Genomic DNA, 21,884 nt, shown 5'->3' on the forward strand with positions numbered 1-21,884 from the left:
GATGATTTAGTCTTTCATCCCACAAGTCCATTGTGAGATTTTTCGTTGGATTGGGTTTGGATCAATCATATACTAATCTGATAGGGATCTGATCCAATAAAATTTGAGTATTATATAATTATATTATGTATATATTTTAAAAATATACAATTTATTGAGATTTTATATTAGGTTTTGAGATACAATATCAATCCAATCCTATGCTTATTAGATTATTTCAAGATTATCGATCTCTACCAGATTGGTATCAAATTGACCCGCTCGGATCTGAATCCGGATCCGGATCCAATCAATTGACAGCCCTTTGACTATCTTCTAATGATGAATGATCTAAATTCTAAACCATAATATTCTGTCTTTTTTGTTTTTGTTTTGAATGTAAGTAGATACTATACAGTGTTAAAGGAGTTCAATAATTTATTTTGGTTACTGACTCAGAGGAGTCAACTCGGTAACTGGTCGAGAGTCGAGATCATACGGAATACCAAGTTTTAAAACCTCCTTTTCCACTCTTTATCTGTTCATCGATTAAAAAACAAAAAAACAAATGAAGCAAACCAGTTGAATTATCTTTTAAATTTATTTATAATTATTAGGTCTTTCAGATTTCAGAAAGGATTCTATTAGCTTTCAACTCCAAAATGGCTTCGTATGCAAATGTAATCCAGTGTTTCTCTTCTCTCAAAAAAAATTAAAAAAATCTTTAATCTCAAACTAAAACCCTAGCCCTAGAAATTCTACAATGGCAGGCGTCTCAGTAGCTGCAGAATGGCAACTTCTCTTCAATCGCTTCTACCGAAAACCAGTGATCTACACAATGCAATGGACTGTCGATCTCGCTCGTAACAAAATAGCTTCTGCCCCATTCGGAGGCCCAATTGCAGTTATCCGTGATGACGCCAAGATCGTCCAACTTCTCGCAGAATCCGCTCTTCGCAAACTCAACATCTACAATTCAGCTGGTCTTCTTCTTTCCTCAACCAGGTGGGACCGCCCGGGCGGTCGCCTAGTTGGTATGTCGTGGACCGACGATCAAATCCTGATCTGTGTTGTACAGGACGGAACCGTGTACCGTTACGATGTCCATGGCGAGATCCAAGAACCGAGTATCTCGTTAGGGAAAGAATGTTTCGAGCAAAATGTTGTGGAATGTGTGTTTTGGGGGAATGGGATGGTGTGTGTTACGGAGGCTAATCAGATCTTTTGTATCCCTGATTTCAAGAATCCGAATCCGTGTAAGCTTTCGGACCCGACTTTAGAAGAGTTTCCGTTATGTGTTGCGGTGATTGAGCCTCAGTATACGATGTCGGGGAATGTTGAAGTGCTTCTTGGGGTAAATGATTATGTTTTGGTGGTTGACGAAGAAGGGGTTCAGCAGATAGGGGCGGGTTTGGGTCCGTTGCAGAAGATGGCGGTGACACTGAATGGGAAGTTTCTTGCTTTGTTTACACATGATGGCAGATTGATCGTTATCACCACAGATTTCTCCAGGATTATGTTTGAATTTGTTTGTGAGGTAAAATGTTCAAATTTTTGTTAATTGATGCATTTTTTTATATTTTTAACGTAGTTTTCGACAACCAATTAGTGCTGAAGAGATAATGAGACACTCTCATCATCATAAAAGATTTATCCCAAATCTTTGAGCGGATTAAATGAATCATGTTCCTCCATTCCACTCTATCCAGAGCCATGTCTTCTATTATTGAAAGTGTGTTTATATTTGCTTTTTCCCTACTCAATCGATGTTCTTTTGCGTCCTTCTCAATTTTTAGAATTTTTAACTTGAATGTTTCTTCTAAGTGGATCTGCAAATCATTCTTTGTTGAATTTGACCAAACCATCTCGGTTGACTTTCTTTTAGTTTATCGTCTATTGGAACTACTCCTACATTTTATTTAGTTTTTTACTTTTTTTTTATTATTATATCTTTCCTATGCTTTCCACCCATCCATCTCAACATCCTTATCTTTGTTACGCTCAATTTATTAGCATGATGATTCTTGACCTTCCAAGTTCAGCTTCATAGAGCCAAACTTGTCTTACTATGGTCTCATAAAAATTTTCTTTTAATTTGATTGGTATGCATAATTCACATGGCACTCCAAAAGCGCACCCCCACTTTAACCATCTTGTTTTGATTTTATGGGTAACATCTTCTTCAATATCTCCATCTTTATGTATGCTAGATTTGAAATAACGAAAAATTATCATTTTTGGGGTATTTCTAGGTCATCAATTTTTATTGGACATTCTTCACCCCGAGTGTCAACACTAAATTTACCCTCTACTTGTCCGATCTTAGTTCTACTTATCCTAAAGCCTTTGGACTTTACAACCTATCCATAATTCTAGTTTTGCGTAGACTCCTCTCTGGTCTCATCATCTAATATTGCATCATCTGCAGATAACATACACTAAGGTTTGTTCTATTGAATATGAGCAGCTACTTCATCTTTCACTAGAACAACTAATACGGACTCAAAGATGATCCTTGATGTATACCAATTGTAATTGGGATCTCATTTTTTGTCCTCTCCATTGGCTCTCACACTAGTCACAACCTTCTCATACATATCTTTAACAAAGCACTATAGTGCAAGAATACATTCGTACTTGGGCATATACACTTGTTGAAACAATAGAGATTCTTGATAGAATTTCACTAAATAATTAACATGAAGTTATAAATTCACTTCGTAGACATGGAGAAATTTAGAAAAGATGCCAATTTTGTTTGTAAGAAGGAGAATTCCACCAAGAAAGAGTAAAGAGACAAACAAGAGGGGCCACTCATGAGGTGGTTAGAAGACCTATAAAAAAAAACAAACAACAATGAAACAAATCCCCATGGGACCAAGCGAGCAAGGCTGATGCTCATATAACCACCTCTTTTATGAAATCAATGAATCCCATCTAAAGAAAAAATCCTCAAAGAAGACCTCTTTAATCTCTTTTTTAGTTTTAGCCTCGTAGAACAAGCTTAAATGATGCCATTTTATAACTTAGTGTTCCATTTCAATTCAGTCAATGTTCAGATTTTTTTCTCAATTCTAGTATAATTTCTTTTCCCCCCCCTTTTCCTGTTCCAGTGGTCTTGTTCGTTGGTGGTTTTACATTTCATTTTTGTGTGCAGTCGGCCTTGCCTCCAAAAGAGATGGCTTGGTGTGGAATGGACACCGTGTTGCTCTATTGGGATGATGTGCTATTGATGGCGGGTCCTTTTGGAGAGCCAGTGCGCTATCTGTATGATGAACCACTTACTCTCATTCCAGAGTGTGATGGAGTCCGGATACTTTCAAATACAAGTATGGAATTCCTACACTTAGTCCCTGATTCCACTGTGTCTATCTTTAAGATTGGAAGCACGGAGCCTGCAGCCTTACTATATGATGCCTTGGATCACTTTGACAAGGGGAGTGCCAAGGTTTGCTTTTTGTTGCACAAACCAAACAAATGCTCATTATGTTTGCTATTCATTTGTTGTAAATACTTACCAAATTTTTTTTTTGGTTGTAAATATGTTCTTTGTTAAGTCATTTAGACCCTAATATAATTGACTTCATCAAAATTTTCTGAATATTTCTACTTCTAATTATTCATTGCCTTAAAAGTTCTCTTGAACCAATGATAATAATGTGTTGTATACAATTTAAACTATGGATTGAGCTTAGGAATAAAGTAAACTATACCATAGGGCTATATATTTCTGATACCTATTACAATATTTTCCTGTAAAAGTGAATATATTAAAGAAATTTATGCTCATGCTTGAGATGGACAGTAAAAATAATTGATGTCATGCTGAGTAATATACCTCTCTTTTCTCATATCTGAAGTCAGTTCATCAGAGTTTTATCTCAACCACATAAGCTGGAAACCAGGGGCCTGTGTGGATTGACTTTTCTAAGTGCTTCTGACTCTTTGCGGGAGTCAAAAGCACTTTACGGGTGTTTGGATAAATAGCTCCTGGAGAGAACTACTTTATTGTGGAGTCATTTTTGTGCTTTTTCATGAAGTATCAATGGTGCTACTTCTCTAAACTACTCTTGCGCGGAGCCACAAAACACCGTCAAAATGACATGATTGGGACAAGTATGCCCCTCATAAAATTTGAAAATTACAAACATGCCCTCGAAAAGGTAATTGGAATAATATTATATTACCATCTATTGATGTGGTGGTAGCCTTTTGGTGTAACATTTAGGACAAGTATGCCCCTCATAAATTTTAAAAATAACAAGCATACCCTAAAAATGCAATTGCAATAATATTATATTTCTAATCATTGATGTGGTGGTAGCCTTATGGTGTAGCATTTAGGACAAATATGCTCCTCATAAATTTTGAAAATTACAAGCATACTCTCAAAAATGCAATTGAATAATATTATATTACTATCCATTGATGTAGTGGTAACCTTTTAGTGTAGCATTTTGATTTGGATTTCTAGCTCCCCCAATTATTCACTCAATAATTTATCTATGAGGGTTCTAACCAATGTTGAAAGTTTCTTCTTACAAGATTGATGTAAATAATTACACACAAATTTACTATCCATTGATGTGGTGAAAACTTTTTCTTAGTGGTTGTATATATTTGCTCACAATATCTTCTATTTGTTTATAATTGTTGGGTGTTTATATAAGTTTTTATGGATAAAAATAATATTTACTTTTATTTTTTTCGGAGCATAATTTATTGAGTTATAATATTAAAAATAGTAAATGATACTTATAAGGGCATTCTGGTCATTTTAACAAAATCCAGAATAGTTCCCAAACACAAAACTCTATTAAAAGTATTTCTCACAGTACTTATAAGAATTTGCATCCAAACACACAACAATTATTCATCTATTTCAGACAGTACTTTAAAAAGTACTTTTGGGAGTACTTATGATCTAAGTACTTCTGGCTCCTGTATCCACACGGGCCCCATAATTCTGTTACTTCTGTTCATTTCTATGTAGGGCCATATCTTTCATCACTACCTATATCCTTAATCTTTTTCGCCTTCACATTTGTCCTTTTGGAGACTTCTGTCTGTTTCCTTCTCACTGCTATTGTCACCAGTCTTTAAATTTAACGAACAAACCGTCTCATTCAACTCTTGTTTATCTTATCAGATATTGGGACTATTTGTAGGTTCTGTCAACTTTCATTTCTTCTTTTTTCTCTTGTATTATTAAAGAAGAAAGAAGGGTTAGAAATCATGTTATACATACAAGTGAGAGATGATCTTACTAGGCAAGACATGGCTTTCATACTTCTTTCATTAAAATATTACAAATACGTATGACAAGACATGGCTTTCCCAATCGATTGAGCAATGATTATGGAAAGCCTTAGCTGACATATTATATTCCTTTTCCATGTCAATTTTGCATAACACACCTAGCTCACCTATGAGAGATCTTGATAGTTTTTTTTTATATATATTTTTGATAGGTAATTTAGAAACATTTATTTGGTATTAAAGCCCTATCTAGTATTTTTCCTCCCCTCACATAGGCCTCTTGAAAAAAGAGTAGATCTGCAATTCAAAGAACCTACTTTATATCCACAAGATGGTGGAAGATGAGAATAAAATCAGCGATACCATTGTGGAGTTTAAAAAAATCTCTATGCAAAAGTGTATGTTTGTAGGCCTTCTCTGGAAAAATTGGGGTTTGATGCTATTTTTCCTGATTTGAAGGATTGGATTGAAAGAACTTATGGTAAGGATGAAGTCTACTGATCAATTTTCAAGTTGGGAGGGGATCAAACTCTGGGGCTGATGGGTTTTCCATGGCTTTTTATTAGTTTGGGTAGAAGATCATTGAGGATGATTTGATGTTTGTCATTATAGATTTTTATGACAACTGCTTCTTCGATTTCAGCTCCAATGCTACTTTTATTTCCTTGATTCCTAAAGAGGACAGAGCGGAAGAGTTCTCTGATTTCAGACCTATAATTCTTCTTTGTTCAGTATATGAAATTGTTTCTAAGGAAATGTTTGGGTTGAAATGGATTGAGTGGATAAGGAAATGTGTGTCTTTGGCTCTTTCTTTATCCTGGTCAATGGGTGTCCAGTTGGTTTCTTCCAAAGGTCTAGAGGGTTAATGCAAGGCAACCCTTTTATCCTTATTTCTTTTCAACATTGTGGTGGATCTTTGGGTAGGATGATCTCTAGAGCGGTGCATATCGGAGCTTTGAGACGGCTAGGGGCAAAGCTTTGGGGCCAATGGTTTCTCATTTGATATTCGTTGACAACACAATTATTTTCCCTGATGCGGCCACAAACCAGATCTGTTTTTTGAAAGGGCTGTTAGGTTGCTTTGTAGCTGTGTCTGGATTGCCCATTAACTTGAGGAAAAGTAGATTTTTAAAGTAGGCTTAGCTCCTGACATTTTGGCTTAAAAGTTGGTCATTTTCCCTCCTACCCGGGAAGCTTATAGGACTTCAAACATTTGGGATACTATCATCGAACATACGAGGACAAGATTGAGAACTTGGAAAAATAGATGTATGTCAAAAGCTGGCAAGTTGATCCTGATTAGGAACACTCTTTGTAGCATCCCAGTTTATTTCCTTTGCTTGTTTTCACTGCCGAAAAAGGTCAAGGTGCAATTAGAGAAATTGGTGAGATTTTTTGTGGAATAGAGTATCCCTTGGGATATTCTATGATATGTGGTTATGGTTGAGAGGCCAACGAAATGATGACAACAAGCGGAATAAAATCACAAAACCCAAAAACACCCGGAAAAAATAGAGATCCGAGCAAAATTTCAAACTACTGATCGATAAGTTGAAGAAGTCGATTTTTTTGTTGCAAAAACACTATTCATGGAGCAATGTTCATGTAGAAAACATTATTCACAGTCCTATTCGAGCAGAAAACACTGTTCAAAAGTACTATTCGTAGGTTTTTTTTTTTTTTTGAAATTGAATTTTGTAGCTTCAAAACTGTCCACCAATTTCTCAATCATTCATAAACACCTTAAACAAATACAAACAAAGCCCTAGATAAACATCTAGGTGCAAACAATCAAACCTCAAACACCTAATTCCTTTTTGGAACCAAGGTCTTAAGGTTTGGAAGTACTGGATCGAAGAGGGAAAAGAAAGGGATTAAGCAAAGGGAATAAAAGAAGAGAAATCAAGTAGATCTAATGATATAAGATAAGTGCTTTGATACCATGTTAGAAGATTAGGGTTAAGGAGAGGAGGAAAATAGAGAAGAGAATGAGTCGGTCACACCCAATAGGGTTCGTCCTCTCTTTTATGTTAAAAACACGTTTGTCATTTGGCTTAAGTATTGGGCCCACATTACATCAAAATAAGAACTCTAACAAAAATATTTTGATATATTTCATAGAAATATATCAATTTTTTTTTTTTGATTTATATATATATCAAAATTTATTAATATGGTGGTGAGCTTCTTAACTGAGTTTGAAGGGGGCAAGAGCAACTTTATGGAGATGCAAGCAAGCAGCCATAAACCCCAAATGCTCACTAAGATTTGATTTGCAGGAATTTGCAAGTATACCAAGCAAGGCCAAGAAACATTTCTTGGTGAAATATTGTAAATTTGTTGGATGAAATCTCCTTTAGGAAAAAAAAGGAGCATCACATGTTCTCTTTGTTTTTCATGTGCTCTCATGGTTTTTTTTTTTTGTGTCCTTCCTGTAAGTAATTATATTTCTTTGAAATGAAAAAGGACAGAGAAAAGACCTCCCTATACTTGAAAAGAAAGAAAATAGAATCAATGAGGAAGGCTGTTACCGATTGCACAATGGAAAAAATGCTTAGTTTCTTGGAGCCCTTATACAATACCATGGCATCTAAAAATGATATCTTTGATTTGCTGTCCCTTGAACTTTTGAAAACAAAATACTCATTGAAATTTTAATTTCTCAGTTGTTAGACATTTTACTATACATATTTCATGTAATTGTCAACACTTTCTTAATGTGTTTCTTTTGATCATGGATTTATGAAGCATGTGCAATCACTTTTGGGATTCTTACCATCTTTGACAGGCAGATGAAAATTTGCGATTAATTCGCTCCTCCCTGCCTGAGGCAGTTGAAGCTTGTATTGATGCTGCGGGTCATGAATTTGATGTTTCACGCCAACGAACACTTTTAAGAGCTGCCAGTTATGGCCAAGCTTTTTGCAGGTTGGTGTTTAGGGAGTTATAGTGGTGGTGCTTAACACAATTAAATGTTATGACAATTGAAAGGGAGCATAAGTCATATCTAGTTGAAATATTTCCTTGCATGAATGTATGATGCTCGAATAGCTCAACATGCTAAGCCAACCTATATCGTCAAGATACTTCTACGTTTCGTTTTTCCCATTTCCTGGTTTACCATTGGTTATTTTCTTAATTCCTATTGATTTCCTTATTTGTTTGACCGCAATATATATATATATATATATATAATATATATATATACAAAATTGGATATTGTAATAAATCTGTGAATATAAAATGAGTGAATTGGGTCATCCCATAGTTGCCATTGTCCATGTTTCAAGGTTGGTATGCAACCTTGTTTTCGGGGCGGAAGAGAATCCTTTGGAAGTTACTTCCTTTTGCAATGACTTGTTGTTTCCTTTTGCAATGACCTGGGGGCTTTGGTTGGAAAGAAACAAGAGGATATTCAAAGTGGTTGCTTCTTCTACTAGAGACACTGTGTTGAATATTTTAGGGTTGCTATATTTTTGGTGTTAACTTTATCCAGAGTTCAAAAGGGTTTTCTTCGAGAATTGGGAATCCTTTTGTGATACTTGATATATTTGTTTTGATTGGTCATCTCGACTGATTGTTGTATTTGCTTCTCTTTTTAATTAAATTTATACTTATAAAAAAATGAGAAGTTGTATGTCATGTTTTTGGAAGTAGCTGATCAATAATCTTTGACGGAGAAATAGAGGGATTAAGAAGGAGAAAGAGTAGATCCATGAATTCTAGTCTATGCGAATGCCACTGTGGAAGTACTCTCTAAGTGGCACATCATACGAAGTAGGGTTTAAAGAAAGCAAGAACAAAAAGAAATGAAGAAAAAGAGAAGAAAAAGGAAGCTCAGTCTCTACACGACCCCTAATTGGTTATATTTAAAAAAACTACAGAAATATCTAATCACCAAAGACAATAGAAATAAAATGGACTAAACTACCCTTTACAACTGTAACTATGTACCATTTTTGGGCATCTTAGCTTGGAAATACATCCTATTGAAGGACGTGCGAGGCTAGAGGGACGATCTTTGTGAAGGGTGGACCTTTATGGTAGAAAGAACCATCCCTTTCGCCAATGTATAAAGATATTCCGTCTTTTAATTGCTGAGGTTTTGCTAAACTTCCAATAAATAAGTGTTTGTTTTGTATCCACTCTCCAAAGGCAACCAACTTTTTTCTTCTTTTCACCAAGTGCTTCTATTTATAGACTTTCACACAAATGGTGAAATGGCTCTGAGACTACTTGTACAGTCGAATTTTCATGATTATCCTCAGTTGGATACATTGTGTTGCCTTCAACTTATGTTGTTTTAGTGTTTCTTTGTTGATAGACAAACATAATTTATTAGAAGACAAAATTTACAAGAAAGGGAGGACGAGAACAAAAAGCAAAAAAGCAGCCTGAAAACAGAAAAAACAACAGCCTTGCAAAGATTACTCTTCCTCCAAATTACAAACCTTATCCCATTTTACCAGAAATTCTTCAAAAAACACCCCTTTAAACACTTTAAACATCTTACCCCAGTTGAACAAAAGAGCTAAAATTGAGATTATAGCCCCAATAACATCAGTCTCTTTCCCATCAAAGATCCTTCTATTACGATCCTTCTAGATATTCCAACAAATAGCAAAAAGAGTAATGCTTAACAAAATCCTCTTTGCCTTTGTAAAATAAGAGTTTGAGGAGAAAAGAGAAGAATGAAGAAAATGTGGGAGGAGTCAAAGTGACTCCAACCCTAATTATTGGCTCATATATATATATATTTATATATTAAGTCTAACATAAAATGAAATTACACATGTACCCCTACTTCTAATAATTAATTACTCCTAACATTCCCCCTCAAGTTGGAGAATATATATATAATCCCGGCTTGTTACAAATATACTCTACTCTACTAAAACTCGATGACTTTGTAAAAAAATCAGCTAACTGATCTTTAGACTTCACAAATAGAGTAGTAATTTCCCCTCTAAGTAGTTTGTCACGAATAAAGTGGCAATCTACTTCAATATTTGTAGTCCTCTTGTGTAACACATGATTGGATGTGATGTGTATGGCTGCCTAGTTATCACAAAAAAGTCTCATTGGTGTATTCACTGTAAAACCAAGCTCCTAATAGAGGTGTCTCAACCATACTAGCTCACAAGACGTGAGATACGACTCTGTACTTGGCTTTTGCCCTAGATCTCATAACAATTGTTTGTTTCTTACTCTTCCATGTCACAAGGTTACCTCCCAAGAAGGTACAATACTCAGTGGTGGATCTCCTATTAGATGGAAGACCATCTCAATCTGCATCGGTATACTCTTCCACATGATTATGATCATTGGCCTTATACAATAATCCACAATTAGGGGAGCCCTTTAAATACTCGATAATACGCTGTGTTGGAATCCAATGAGGTATTCTAGGAGTTTCCATAAATTGACTAATAGTACTAACTTCAAAGGAGGTATCCGGTCTAATAATAGTGAGGTAATTCAATTTTCCAATTAGCCTCCTATACCTGCTTGGATCATCCAACAAACCTCCTTCATTAGTAGTCAACTTCTGCTTAGGATCCATGGATGTATCAACAAGTTTGGACCCAAGTAAACTAGTCTCATCTAGAAGGTCCAAAGTGTACTTCCTCGGGGAAAGACTAATACCACTTTCTAAATGAACCACTTCAATACTAAGAAAATACCTTAATTTACCCAAGCCCTTAGTGTGAAACTTCAATTGCAAAAACGACTTTGGCCTTTCAATTCCCTTAACATCACTCCTTGTCAACACAGTATCATCTATGTACACTACTAGTAGAATAAACCCACCAGTATAGTATAAATGAAAGACTGAGTGATCTGTTTGACATCTCGACATGTCAAACTCAAGTACTGCATCACTCAACTTCTCAAACCACACTCTTGGAGACTGTTTCAAACCGTATAGTGCCTTTCTCAACTTGCATACCTGACCTATTTCCCCTTGAAGCAAAAACCCAGGTGGTTGCTCCATATAAACCTCCTTATGTAAGTCACCATGAAGGAAGGCATTTTTTACATCCAATTGCTACAAAGGTCACCCTGACATAGCAGCTAAAGCAACAATCACACATTGAAGCAATTTTAGCTATTCGGGAGAAGGTATCTGCATAATCAACGCCATAAGTCTGTGTATGGCCATTTGTTGCAAGTCGTGCATTCAGTCTCTCCACTTTGCCATCAAGTTGAAACTTAACATCATACACCCATTTACATTCGGCAACCTTCTTCTTAGATAGAAGAGAAATGAGAGTCCATGTCCCATTACTATGAAGAGTAGTCATTTCCTCTTCCATTGTTGTCCTCCAACCTAGATTAGATAAAGCATCATGGAAACTTGTAGGAATAGAAATAGAAGATATGGAAGAAACAAAAGAAGACAATGAAGAAGATAACAAATTATATGAAACAAAATTAGCAATTGGATGCCTGGTAAGACAAGAACGAGTACCTTTACGAAGAATAATGGGAAACTCTTTTGAAGGAAGAATTGGCGATGGAACTGGATCTTCAGAGGAGGAGGGAACTGGATCTTTAGAAGAGGAGGGTCTTGGAACAAGTGTCGTAGTTGCCCTTCTTCTAGAGTATACCTTGAGAGGAGGAATGGCATAAATAAACAATGGAATTCTTGGAGAAATAGGCAATGTTATAGGACTACTAACAAAGTCAGTAGAAGAATTGTCACAAAAATAAGGAATTAACTCAAAGAAGGTAACATTTGTACATACGAAATATTTGCGTAAAGTAGGACGGTAGCATCTATAACCATTCTATGTTCGCGAATACCCAAGAAAGACAGATTTTAGATTTTTGGGATCCAACTTGTCTCTTTCTAGTCCCAAATGATGAACAAAGCAAACGCAACCAGAAACATGTGGAGGAAGGTGAAAATGATTATTAGGAAATAAAATCTTATATGGAGATTTACCATCAAGAACAAGTGTTTAGCATCCAATTAATGAAATAACAAGCATTAAGAATGGCATCACTCCAAAAAGTTTTGGGAACCTTCTTATGAAACCTTAAAGCGTGGGCAATTTCCAAAAGATGACGGCTCTTTCGTTTAGGAACGCCATTCTGTTGAGGTGTGTGTATACAAGACAATTGATGGATAATGCCAAGAGAACGAAGATAAATACTAAAATCACCAAGAAAGTATTCTTTAGCATTAACAAATTGTAAAACACAAATTGGCAAACCAAATTGAGTTTGTATTTTCATATGAAAGGCTTTAAAAATTATAAACAATTCATAATGATCTTTCATCAGAAAGAACCAAGCCATTCTTGAAAAATCATCCACAAATGTAACAAAATACTTAAAACCAAGATGTGATGTAATTCTTATCGAACACCATACATTTGAATGAATTAAATGAAAAGAACTAGACGCTTTACCACTAATATTAGGTGGAAAAGAAACACGATGATGTTTATTTAAGAGACATGCTTCATAATTAAATAGAGACTCATGACTCAAACTAGGAATTAAATTGCGTAAAATCCGATAAGATGGATTCGTATTTCGTTCAGGAACGCCATTTTGTTGAGGTGTGTGTATACATGACAATTGATGGATAATGCCAAGAGAACGAAGATAAATACTAAAATCACCAAGAAAGTATTCTTTAGCATTAACAGATTGTAAAACACAAATTGGCAAACCAAATTGAGTTCGTATTTCCATATGAAAGGCATTAAAAATAGTAAACAATTCATAATGATCTTTCATCAGAAAGAACCAAGCCATTCTTGAAAAATCATCCACAAATGTAACAAAATACTTAAAACCAAGATGTGATGTAATTCTTATTGGACCCCAAACATTTGAATGAATTAAATGAAAAGGACTAGACGCTTTACTACTAATATTAGATGGAAAAGAAACACGATGATGTTTACTTAAAAGATATGTTTCATAATTAAATAGAGACTCATGACTCAAATTAGAAATTAAATTGCGTAAAACCCGATAAGATGGATGATTGAGCCGACAATGCCACTAAAAAGAGCTAGTAGATGAATTAAGTGCTGAACTGGCAGAAGCATGATGCATATAATAGAGGCCATCTACTTTTGCCCGCTACCAATCGTCTTCCTCGACTTTAGATCCTGAAAAATACAACGATCGGGAAAGAAAGTTACTGAGCTTTGTAATTTCTTTGTTAGTAGACTAACAAATAAAAGGCTAAAAGGAAATTTGGGGACACAAAAAATAGAAGACAGAGAAATATAAGGATGAGGTTGAGTTGTACCCAACCACTTTAGAAAATGAACCATCTACTAGTTTCACACTTTGATAAGTAGAAGAACGAAAAGAAGACAACAAACTAGAATTACCTATCATATGACTTGATGCACTAGAGTTAATGATCCAACGACCAGATGTGGAAAGTAAACAAGTGGATGCCATATCTGTCTAGGTTAAAGTAGTAGTAGAGGAGGAAGCTTTGGACTGAGAAGATCTAGCAATGAGTCTATCATATTCTTCCTCGGAAAGAATGACTCCTTTTCCATAATCTGATCAGAAGGAGTAGGAGTAGGTGCTTGATATGCATCCTGAACCAATGATGAAGCATGATAGGCAGTGGGCCTACCATGTAAATCCCAACAACAGTCTAATGTGTGACCATCAAGGCCACAGTGGGTGCACTTACGAGTTCCATGGCCTCCCTCTGAATCTCCACCACCCCCTCGACAGCCACGATTACCATGACCACGGCCTCCGCGATCTCCAGGAACCACTAAAGCTGAACGATCACCACCATCACTATTGCTATCTGATAACATGGCTCTCTGAAGTCGGGAAAAAACATCAGCAAGAGATGGGAGGTCTTGGCTACCCAAGATTTGAGATCTAAGAGTCTCATACTCTGTCCTGAGTGAGGATAACAACCTAATTACATCCATATCCTCCCTTTGTTTCAGCATTTTCTGAATATTACTAGTAATTGGCTGATACTGATTTAATTCCTCACGTACATGCATCATGGTTGCAAAAATCTGCTCGAGTGTCTTGTCATCTTGTTGTAGAGAAAAATAATCTTGTGCGAGTTCATAAATCCGAGTGATATTATTAGATCTCGAGTACAGATTCTTCACACGTTCCCATATCTCCTTAGCAGTGTCCAAGAACATAACACTAACGCTGTGTTTGGATTGAGAGAAATGGAGAGCAGAGAAGAGAAGAGAAAATAAATGAGTTCCTCTCCATTTCTCTTGTTTGGATTGTTGAGTGGGGAGAGAAGAGGAGAGAAAACATTTTAAAATATTTTATTTCCAACTCTACCCCTAGATCTCTTTTAAGATATTTTAAAATTCCAAAATTATCCCCAATTCTCTCTTGCCAATCCAAACATGTTGGAGAGAAATTGAGTTTCTCTTCTCTTCTCTTCTCTTAATGAGTTTCTCTTCTCTCCACTTCCCTCAATCCAAACACAGGCTAATGTGTGGCTCCATATTGTTCCACATCCACGTCACAATCTGAGCATCTTCTTGCTCCCATGCCTTAATCATAGTAGGGTCATTAGAATTAGGCTTGTCCCTGATCAAGTGGCTGCGTTTCTCTTTTGTTTTTAGAAATATCATTGTATGTAATTGCTTCCATTGAGTCTAATGGAAGTCATCTGAACCCTTACATAGTCTTGAAAAATCCCCATAATTGTTTTCTGCTTCATAAATCAATAACGAAAAACATAATAAAACTTTTCTACAATTTTGCGGTGTTCGGATTCAAGGGTTTTCAAATACCTTTCTTTATCGATTTTCTATTAGTAGAAAATCAATCCGATGAAAATTCCATACAATCGAGACTGGTGAAAAATCTCCAAAATACTCATTGAGGAAAATCTCTCTAGTGAAATTGTTAAGCCCAAAAATACACATATAACAACTACCACCTTCAACTACACAAAAAAAGCCACGAAACTTACCCACAACAACATCAAACAACTAAAATCCTTCTGTGACTTGATCAAATAATGGCATATACGCACCCACGAGCAAAAAATGATCCTCTACATAGAGGATTTAAAATCCCAACGAAGTTGTAAGCTTGAATCAGATCAAGAAAATCTGATTTTCCAAAATCAAGAGGAAACATAGAAGAAAAGATAACAAAAATAGAGGAAAACTCAAACCCATATTTCATGATGTGCTCTGATACCATGTAGAATAAGAGTTTGAGGAGAGAAGAGAAGAGAAGAATGGAGAGAACGTGGGAGGAGTCAAAGTGACTCCATCCCTAACCATCAGCCCATATATATATAAATATATTAAGTCTAACATAAAATGAAGATACATGTATACCCCTACTACTAATAATTAAATACTCCTAACAGCCTTAATAAATGAGAAGCCCCATTGCGCCCAAATTTCGAAGAAGGTTCTAATTGAGCCAGGAAAGCACCCATAAACCCCGAACAAGGATAGGAAGTGATTTCAAATCTGTTTTGCATACCGACAGTGACGTAGGACACGACTTGAAGATTCCCCATTCACTTTGCATAAACTACAAAAGTTTGTGCCACCATGTTGTTTAGTGTTTCTTGAGTTTTGTTATTCATATAATTACATTTTATTATTCCTGCAATATTACAGAGACCATATCTATGCCCAAATAATACAAGAGTTGCATCATATTGGGAAAACTGCAGGGCATTCAATATCTATTGTATGCCCATTTGTCTATTATCTAACTGTAGAAGAATCCGGAAATCTGATCTCATAGAATCAAGAAAATAGGATATTCTTCTTGATTATTCTTGATTACTCTTAACTTTCTAGAATATTCTTGTAATGTTCTACAATAGGATAGTTGGTTTATTATTCTAGAATATTCTTGAAGTTCTAGATTATTCTTGTAATAGGATAGTTGGTCTATAAATACCACTATTGGGGCATTTGTAATGATCATCCAAGAATTCTCAATAAATTCAATTTTTCTACATGGTATCAGAGCACTAGGTTCTGATCTAGGGATTACCTATGGCGAGTCAAAATCCGTGGAAGACGGTTTTAACCGGTGCGACTAGTAAGGACTCAGTGGTGTCAGGGGAAAGCACCACAAGTCCGAACCTGAACTCCTCCATCTCATTTAGTGGTTCAGAAGGGTCCACGAATTCGTTCCAATTAAATATCTACCGTCTAAATGGAAAAAACTACACGGAATGGTCGCAAATCGTTCGTTTGATTTTGGAAGGTAAGGGGAAGCTTGGATATCTGACAGGAGAAGTGACAAAACCTGCTGATGTAGATTCGACTCTCAAGACCTGGAAATCAGAAAATTCTTTGATTATTGCGTGGTTAGTGAACTCAATGGAACCCGCAATTGGCAAGCCCTTCATGTTCCTGCCGACGGCCAAAGATGTTTGGGAAGCAGTCAGGAATACGTATTCCGATCTAGAAAATTCTTCGCAAATTTTTGGTTTAAAATCCAAACTTTGGCACGCGAAACAGGGTGACCGAGATGTAACCTCCTACTACAACGAGTTGATGACATTGTGGCAGGAGTTAGACCTCTGTTATGATGATGTCTGGGAGTGTGCGAATGATAGTGTCCGGTTCATGAAACGACAGGAGAATGATCGTGTATTTATGTTCTTAGCAGGACTTAACAAAGAATTAGACGAGGTGCGGGGCCGAATTTTAGGGAAAACTCCTCTGCCAACAATTCGTGAGGCCTTCTCAGATGTTCGAGAGAGAAGAAGCACGGCAGAGTGTGATGCTTAACAACAAATCGGTTCCTAGTACTGCTAACTCGGAAGTAGAAAGTTCTGCCTTTGTAACTCGAGATTTTCAGGAGGAGGTGAAGAAGGATGGTAAGCGTTCTGAACGGCCGTGGTGCGATCACTGCAAACGTCCGTGGCACACACGGGAAACCTGTTGGAAAATTCATGGCAAGCCTCAAAACTGGAAGAAGTCTGGTGGAGCGGGGCGTGCACTTTAGGCCAGTGTCTCGGATCAAGAGCAGCAGTCTTCTTCAAATTCGTTTCCTTTCACCAAGGAGCAGATAGACCAACTGTACAAGATTCTTGAGTCTCAGAAAAATCCTACTTGTTCTTTGGCTCAAAAAGGTAATTACCTGAAAATAGCTCTCATTGGTGTCAACCCTGATCGCACCTGGATTATCGATTCAGGTGCAACCGATCATATGACAGGGTTGTCAAATCTTTTTTCTTCGTATAATCCTTGTGCAGGTAATCAGAAAATTAAGATTGCAGATGGCTCTCTTTCAGCCATTGCAGGAAAAGGTTCTATTATAGTATCTCCATCACTCACTCTTCACGATGTTCTTCACGTTCCCAAACTTTCCTGTAATCTTTTGTCTGTCAGCAAGCTAGCCCGTGATCAAAATTGTCAAACTAATTTTTTCCAACTCATTGTGTGTTCCAGGATTTGACCTCGGGGAGGATGATTGGCAGTGCTAAACAGAGTGGAGGACTCTATTTCTTGATGATGGATCTGAATCGAGGCGACAATCTCAACAAATAAGTTCCTGCTTTGAATCTATTTCTGTTTCCAATAATAATATTATGTTATGGCATTTAAGATTAGGTCATCCAAGTTTCAAATATTTAAAAACATTTATTTCCTAAGTTGTTTGGCAATAAAGATCCATCTATATTTCATGTGTTGTGAAATATGTGAATTTGCAAAACACCACCGTACATCTTTTCCTTCACAACCATATAAACCATCAAAACCTTTCACTATTATTCACAGTGATGTTTGGGTCCTAATAAGATAAGTACACCTTCTAGCAAGAGATGGTTCATCACATTTACGGATGATCATACTCGACTCTGCTGGGTGTATTTATTGAAAGAAAAATCAGAGGCCGAACGCGTTTTTAAAAATTTTTACAATATGGTGCAGACTCAATTTCAAACTAACATACAGTTTTCAGGAGTGATAATGGGAAAGAGTATTTTAACACGACCTTGGGAAATTTTTTTCTTGAAAAAGGAATAATTCATCACAGTTCTTGCATCGATACACCCCAACAGAATGGTGTTGCAGAAAGAAAAAATAAACATCTGTTGGAGGTGGCTCGTGCATTACTTTTTACAACTAAAGTTCCCAAGTATCTATGGGGAGAGGCTGTTTTAACTGCTGCGTACTTAATAAACAGAATGCCCTCCAAAGTTTTACAATTTCGAACTCCTTTCCAAGTTTTCACAAATTGTTTTCCAACTACTAGACTTTCTGCTGATCTACCTCTAAAAATATTTGGTTGTACGGTTTTTGTTCATGAACATCGAAAAATTGGAAAACTTGAGCCCAGAGCTATAAAATGTGTCTTCATTGGTTACTCCCCAACTCAGAAAGGCTATAAATGTTTTGACCCGATATCGAAAAAATGTTTTGTCACAATGGATGTTAATTTTTTGAAAAAAAACAACCATATTTTAAGGATATTCATCTTCAGGGGGAGATTTTTAAGGAAGATTCAGATTTTAACTCGGGCAATGTTTTTCTCTAAGATGATGTGTTTCTCTTGCAAGAATCTGAGTCTAGTATCTTTGCACCTACAGTAAATGGCCAAGATTCATTCCTTGAAAATCCTCCTATTATGAGTGATGTTTCCCCTGAGTCTAGACCTACATTTGAAAAACAATTTAAAAATCAGAATTCTGAACAACAAATTTTGGAAACCGAAAATAAGGAACAACCTACTATAATGTCACAACATGATAATAGATTCAAGGATGGTGACCGAACTTGGAAAGGGATTGTTTACTTGAAGAAGAATCATAAGAAAAAGAAAGACGAATTGACTCTACAGCACAGCCATGATTCTGAACCAAGGACGAATCAACAATCTGAGTCTGTTACAGGTAATTCTCTTTCTCTTTCCAACAGTCAGTCTAAGCCTTCTGATTTAGACATTCCTATAGCTCTTCGTAAAGGGGTTAGATCTTATACTAGTCATCCACTGTCTAAATTTGTATCATACTCGAAATTGTCATCATCTCTTGCTGCTTTTACCTCTCAATTGTCCAGTGTAGAAATTCCTAATAGTATACAGGAGGCTCTAAAGGTTCCAAAGTGGAAGGAAGCAGTACTTGAAGAGATGAAAGCTCTTGAGAAGAACAATACTTGGAGTGTTGAGGCATTGCCAGCTGGGAAGACCACTGTGGGTTGTAAATGGGTCTTCACTGTGAAGTACAACTCTGATGGTTCAGTGGAAAGATACAAGGCTAGGTTGGTGGCAAAGGGATTCACCCAGACATATGGCATTGATTATTCTGAGACTTTTGCTCCTGTTGCAAAATTAAACACGGTGAGAGTACTTTTATCTATTGCTGCTAATCTGGACTAGCCCTTGCAACAACTAGATGTGAAGAATGCCTTCCTCAATGGTGACTTGGAGGAAGAAGTGTACATAGATAGTCCGCCGGGCTTTGAGGAGAAGTTTGGCTCAAGAATATGCAAACTAAAAAAGTCCCTGTATGGTCTCAAACAGTCTCCAAGGGCTTGGTTTGAGAAGTTCACACAGTCTGTCAAAAAACAAGGATATTCTCAAGGACAAGCTGATCATACCTTGTTTTTCAAGTTTTCTCATGAAGGAAAGGTTGCTGTGCTAATAGTTTATGTTGATGATATTATTCTCACAGGTGATGATGTGATCGAAATAGAGAGATTGAAGAAGAGCCTTGCTTTAGAATTCGAAATCAAGGATTTGGGAGCACTAAGATATTTCCTTGGCATGGAAGTTGCTCGTTCAAGGAAAGGAATCGTTGTCTCTCAACGAAAGTATATTCTTGATCTTTTGAAGGAAACCGGGTTAAGCGGTTGCAGACCGGCTGAGACTCCCATGGATCCCAATGTAAAGCTTTGGGAAGAGGGAAGTGTTCCTGTTGATACTGGTAGATACCAGAGATTGGTTGGAAAACTAATCTATTTATCTCATACTCGACCGGATATTGCCTTCTCTGTCAGTGTTATTAGTCAATTTATGCACGCACCTTATGAAGAACACCTCGAGGCGGTCTACCGAATTTTGAGATATTTAAAGTCTACTCCTAGAAAATGTCTGTTTTTCAAAAAGACAAATCAAAGGAGTGTTGAGGTATTTACTGATGCAAATTGGGCAGGTTCAGTGAATGACAGGAGATCTACTTCAGAGTATTGCACCTTTTTGTGGGGAAACTTGGTTACCTGGCGAAGCAAGAAGCAAAATGTTGTTGCGAGAAGTAGCGTAGAGGCTGAGTTTAGAGCAATGGCTCAAGGGATCTGTGAGGTATTGTGGATATACAGAATCCTCGAAGAACTCAAGATGATTGTGGAACTTCCTCTGAAGCTGTACTGCGACAATAAGGCTGCAATAAGTATTGCTCACAATCCTGTCCAGCATGATAGGACGAAGCACATTGAGATTGATCGACATTTCATTAAGGAAAAAATTGAAGCTGGAACTGTTTGCTTGCCGTTTGTGCCTTCTAGTCAGCAAACAGCCGACATCTTGACTAAGGGGCTTGCTAGACTTAACTTTGAACATCTGATAAGCAAGTTGGGCATGATTGACATCTATGCACCAACTTGAGGGGGAGTGTAGAAGAATCCGGAAATCTGATCTCATAGAATCAAGAAAATAGGATATTCTTCTTGATTATTCTTGATTACTCTTAACTTTCTAGAATATTCTTGTAATGTTCTACAATAGGATAGTTGGTTTATTATTCTAGAATATTCTTGAAGTTCTAGATTATTCTTGTAATAGGATAGTTGGTCTATAAATACCACTATTGGGGCATTTGTAATGATCATCCAAGAATTCTCAATAAATTCAATTTTTCTACACTAACATTGTTTGTATTTTGATATCCATGCATAAGTGTTATCTTTGTATCCATATTATGTTACTTGTTGTACCCTAGTAGTTTTTAAGGTATTAAATAATAAAGCTTTTATTTATTTATTTTTCTGATTTCTCTCTTGATATTGATATTCAGTTGGCTTTGGCAGCTATGTTCCACGTGACCGGTTTCAAGAAATGTGCAAAACCTTACGAGTGTTAAATGCTGTGCGCAACTATGAGATTGGTATTCCTCTTAGCATTCAGCAATACAAGGTCACCAATACAATAAGAATTACTGTTTATTTTGCATAATTATATTCATGTAATCGTTTTGCTGTAATTATACCAATATATCCTTGTCCATTTCAGTTGCTTACTGCACCTGTTCTAATTGGTCGTCTGATTAATGCCCACCAACACCTTGTTGCACTGCATGTGTCGGAATACCTTGGCTTGAACAAAGTAAGTTTTCTCTTATTGATCTTAATATGATACAAGTTACAAATATTATTTTGTTGGTGAATAATATTTTTATATTTCTGTTTTCCCCCATTGGTATCTCTTTTATTTTTATTTTGTAGCTATCACTGTTGTGATTTTTCTCAGAATCTCATTTTTGGGCTCCTTTGGGAGCATAAGCCTGCCTAATTGAGTCGCGAAGAAATGCTCATTAATTCTTAGTGCTGTTTCATTCACTCTTCTCAAAGGGCTGCTCTTGGAATTCTACCATTTCTATTTCAGTTATCTATAATTTACTCAACTTTTCTTATCTCTTCTTACTGCTCCATACTTTTGAGTGGAAAAGGGTTACTGCTAAGAAAAAG

General features: G+C 36.4%; 1 protein-coding gene across 1 annotated transcript in view; it reads left to right on the plus strand.

The window, feature by feature from the left end:
* Positions 1–522: 522 nt before the first annotated feature.
* The window catches only part of VCL1 (vacuoleless1 (VCL1)), a 34,839-nt gene continuing 13,477 nt past the window's right edge, over positions 523–21,884 (plus strand). Inside the window, exons 1-5 of the mRNA XM_086420503.1 lie at positions 523–1,516; positions 3,137–3,427; positions 8,027–8,166; positions 21,228–21,333; positions 21,430–21,522. Coding sequence (XP_086276629.1) covers positions 743–1,516; positions 3,137–3,427; positions 8,027–8,166; positions 21,228–21,333; positions 21,430–21,522 — 1,404 coding nt within the window. The 5' untranslated portion in view covers positions 523–742. The remainder of the gene's footprint in view (positions 1,517–3,136; positions 3,428–8,026; positions 8,167–21,227; positions 21,334–21,429; positions 21,523–21,884) is intronic.

Source organism: Akebia trifoliata, chromosome 13 (assembly GCF_017979445.1).
Source record: "Akebia trifoliata isolate Shusen 1 chromosome 13, ASM1797944v1, whole genome shotgun sequence".
NCBI classification, from domain to species: domain Eukaryota; kingdom Viridiplantae; phylum Streptophyta; class Magnoliopsida; order Ranunculales; family Lardizabalaceae; genus Akebia; species Akebia trifoliata.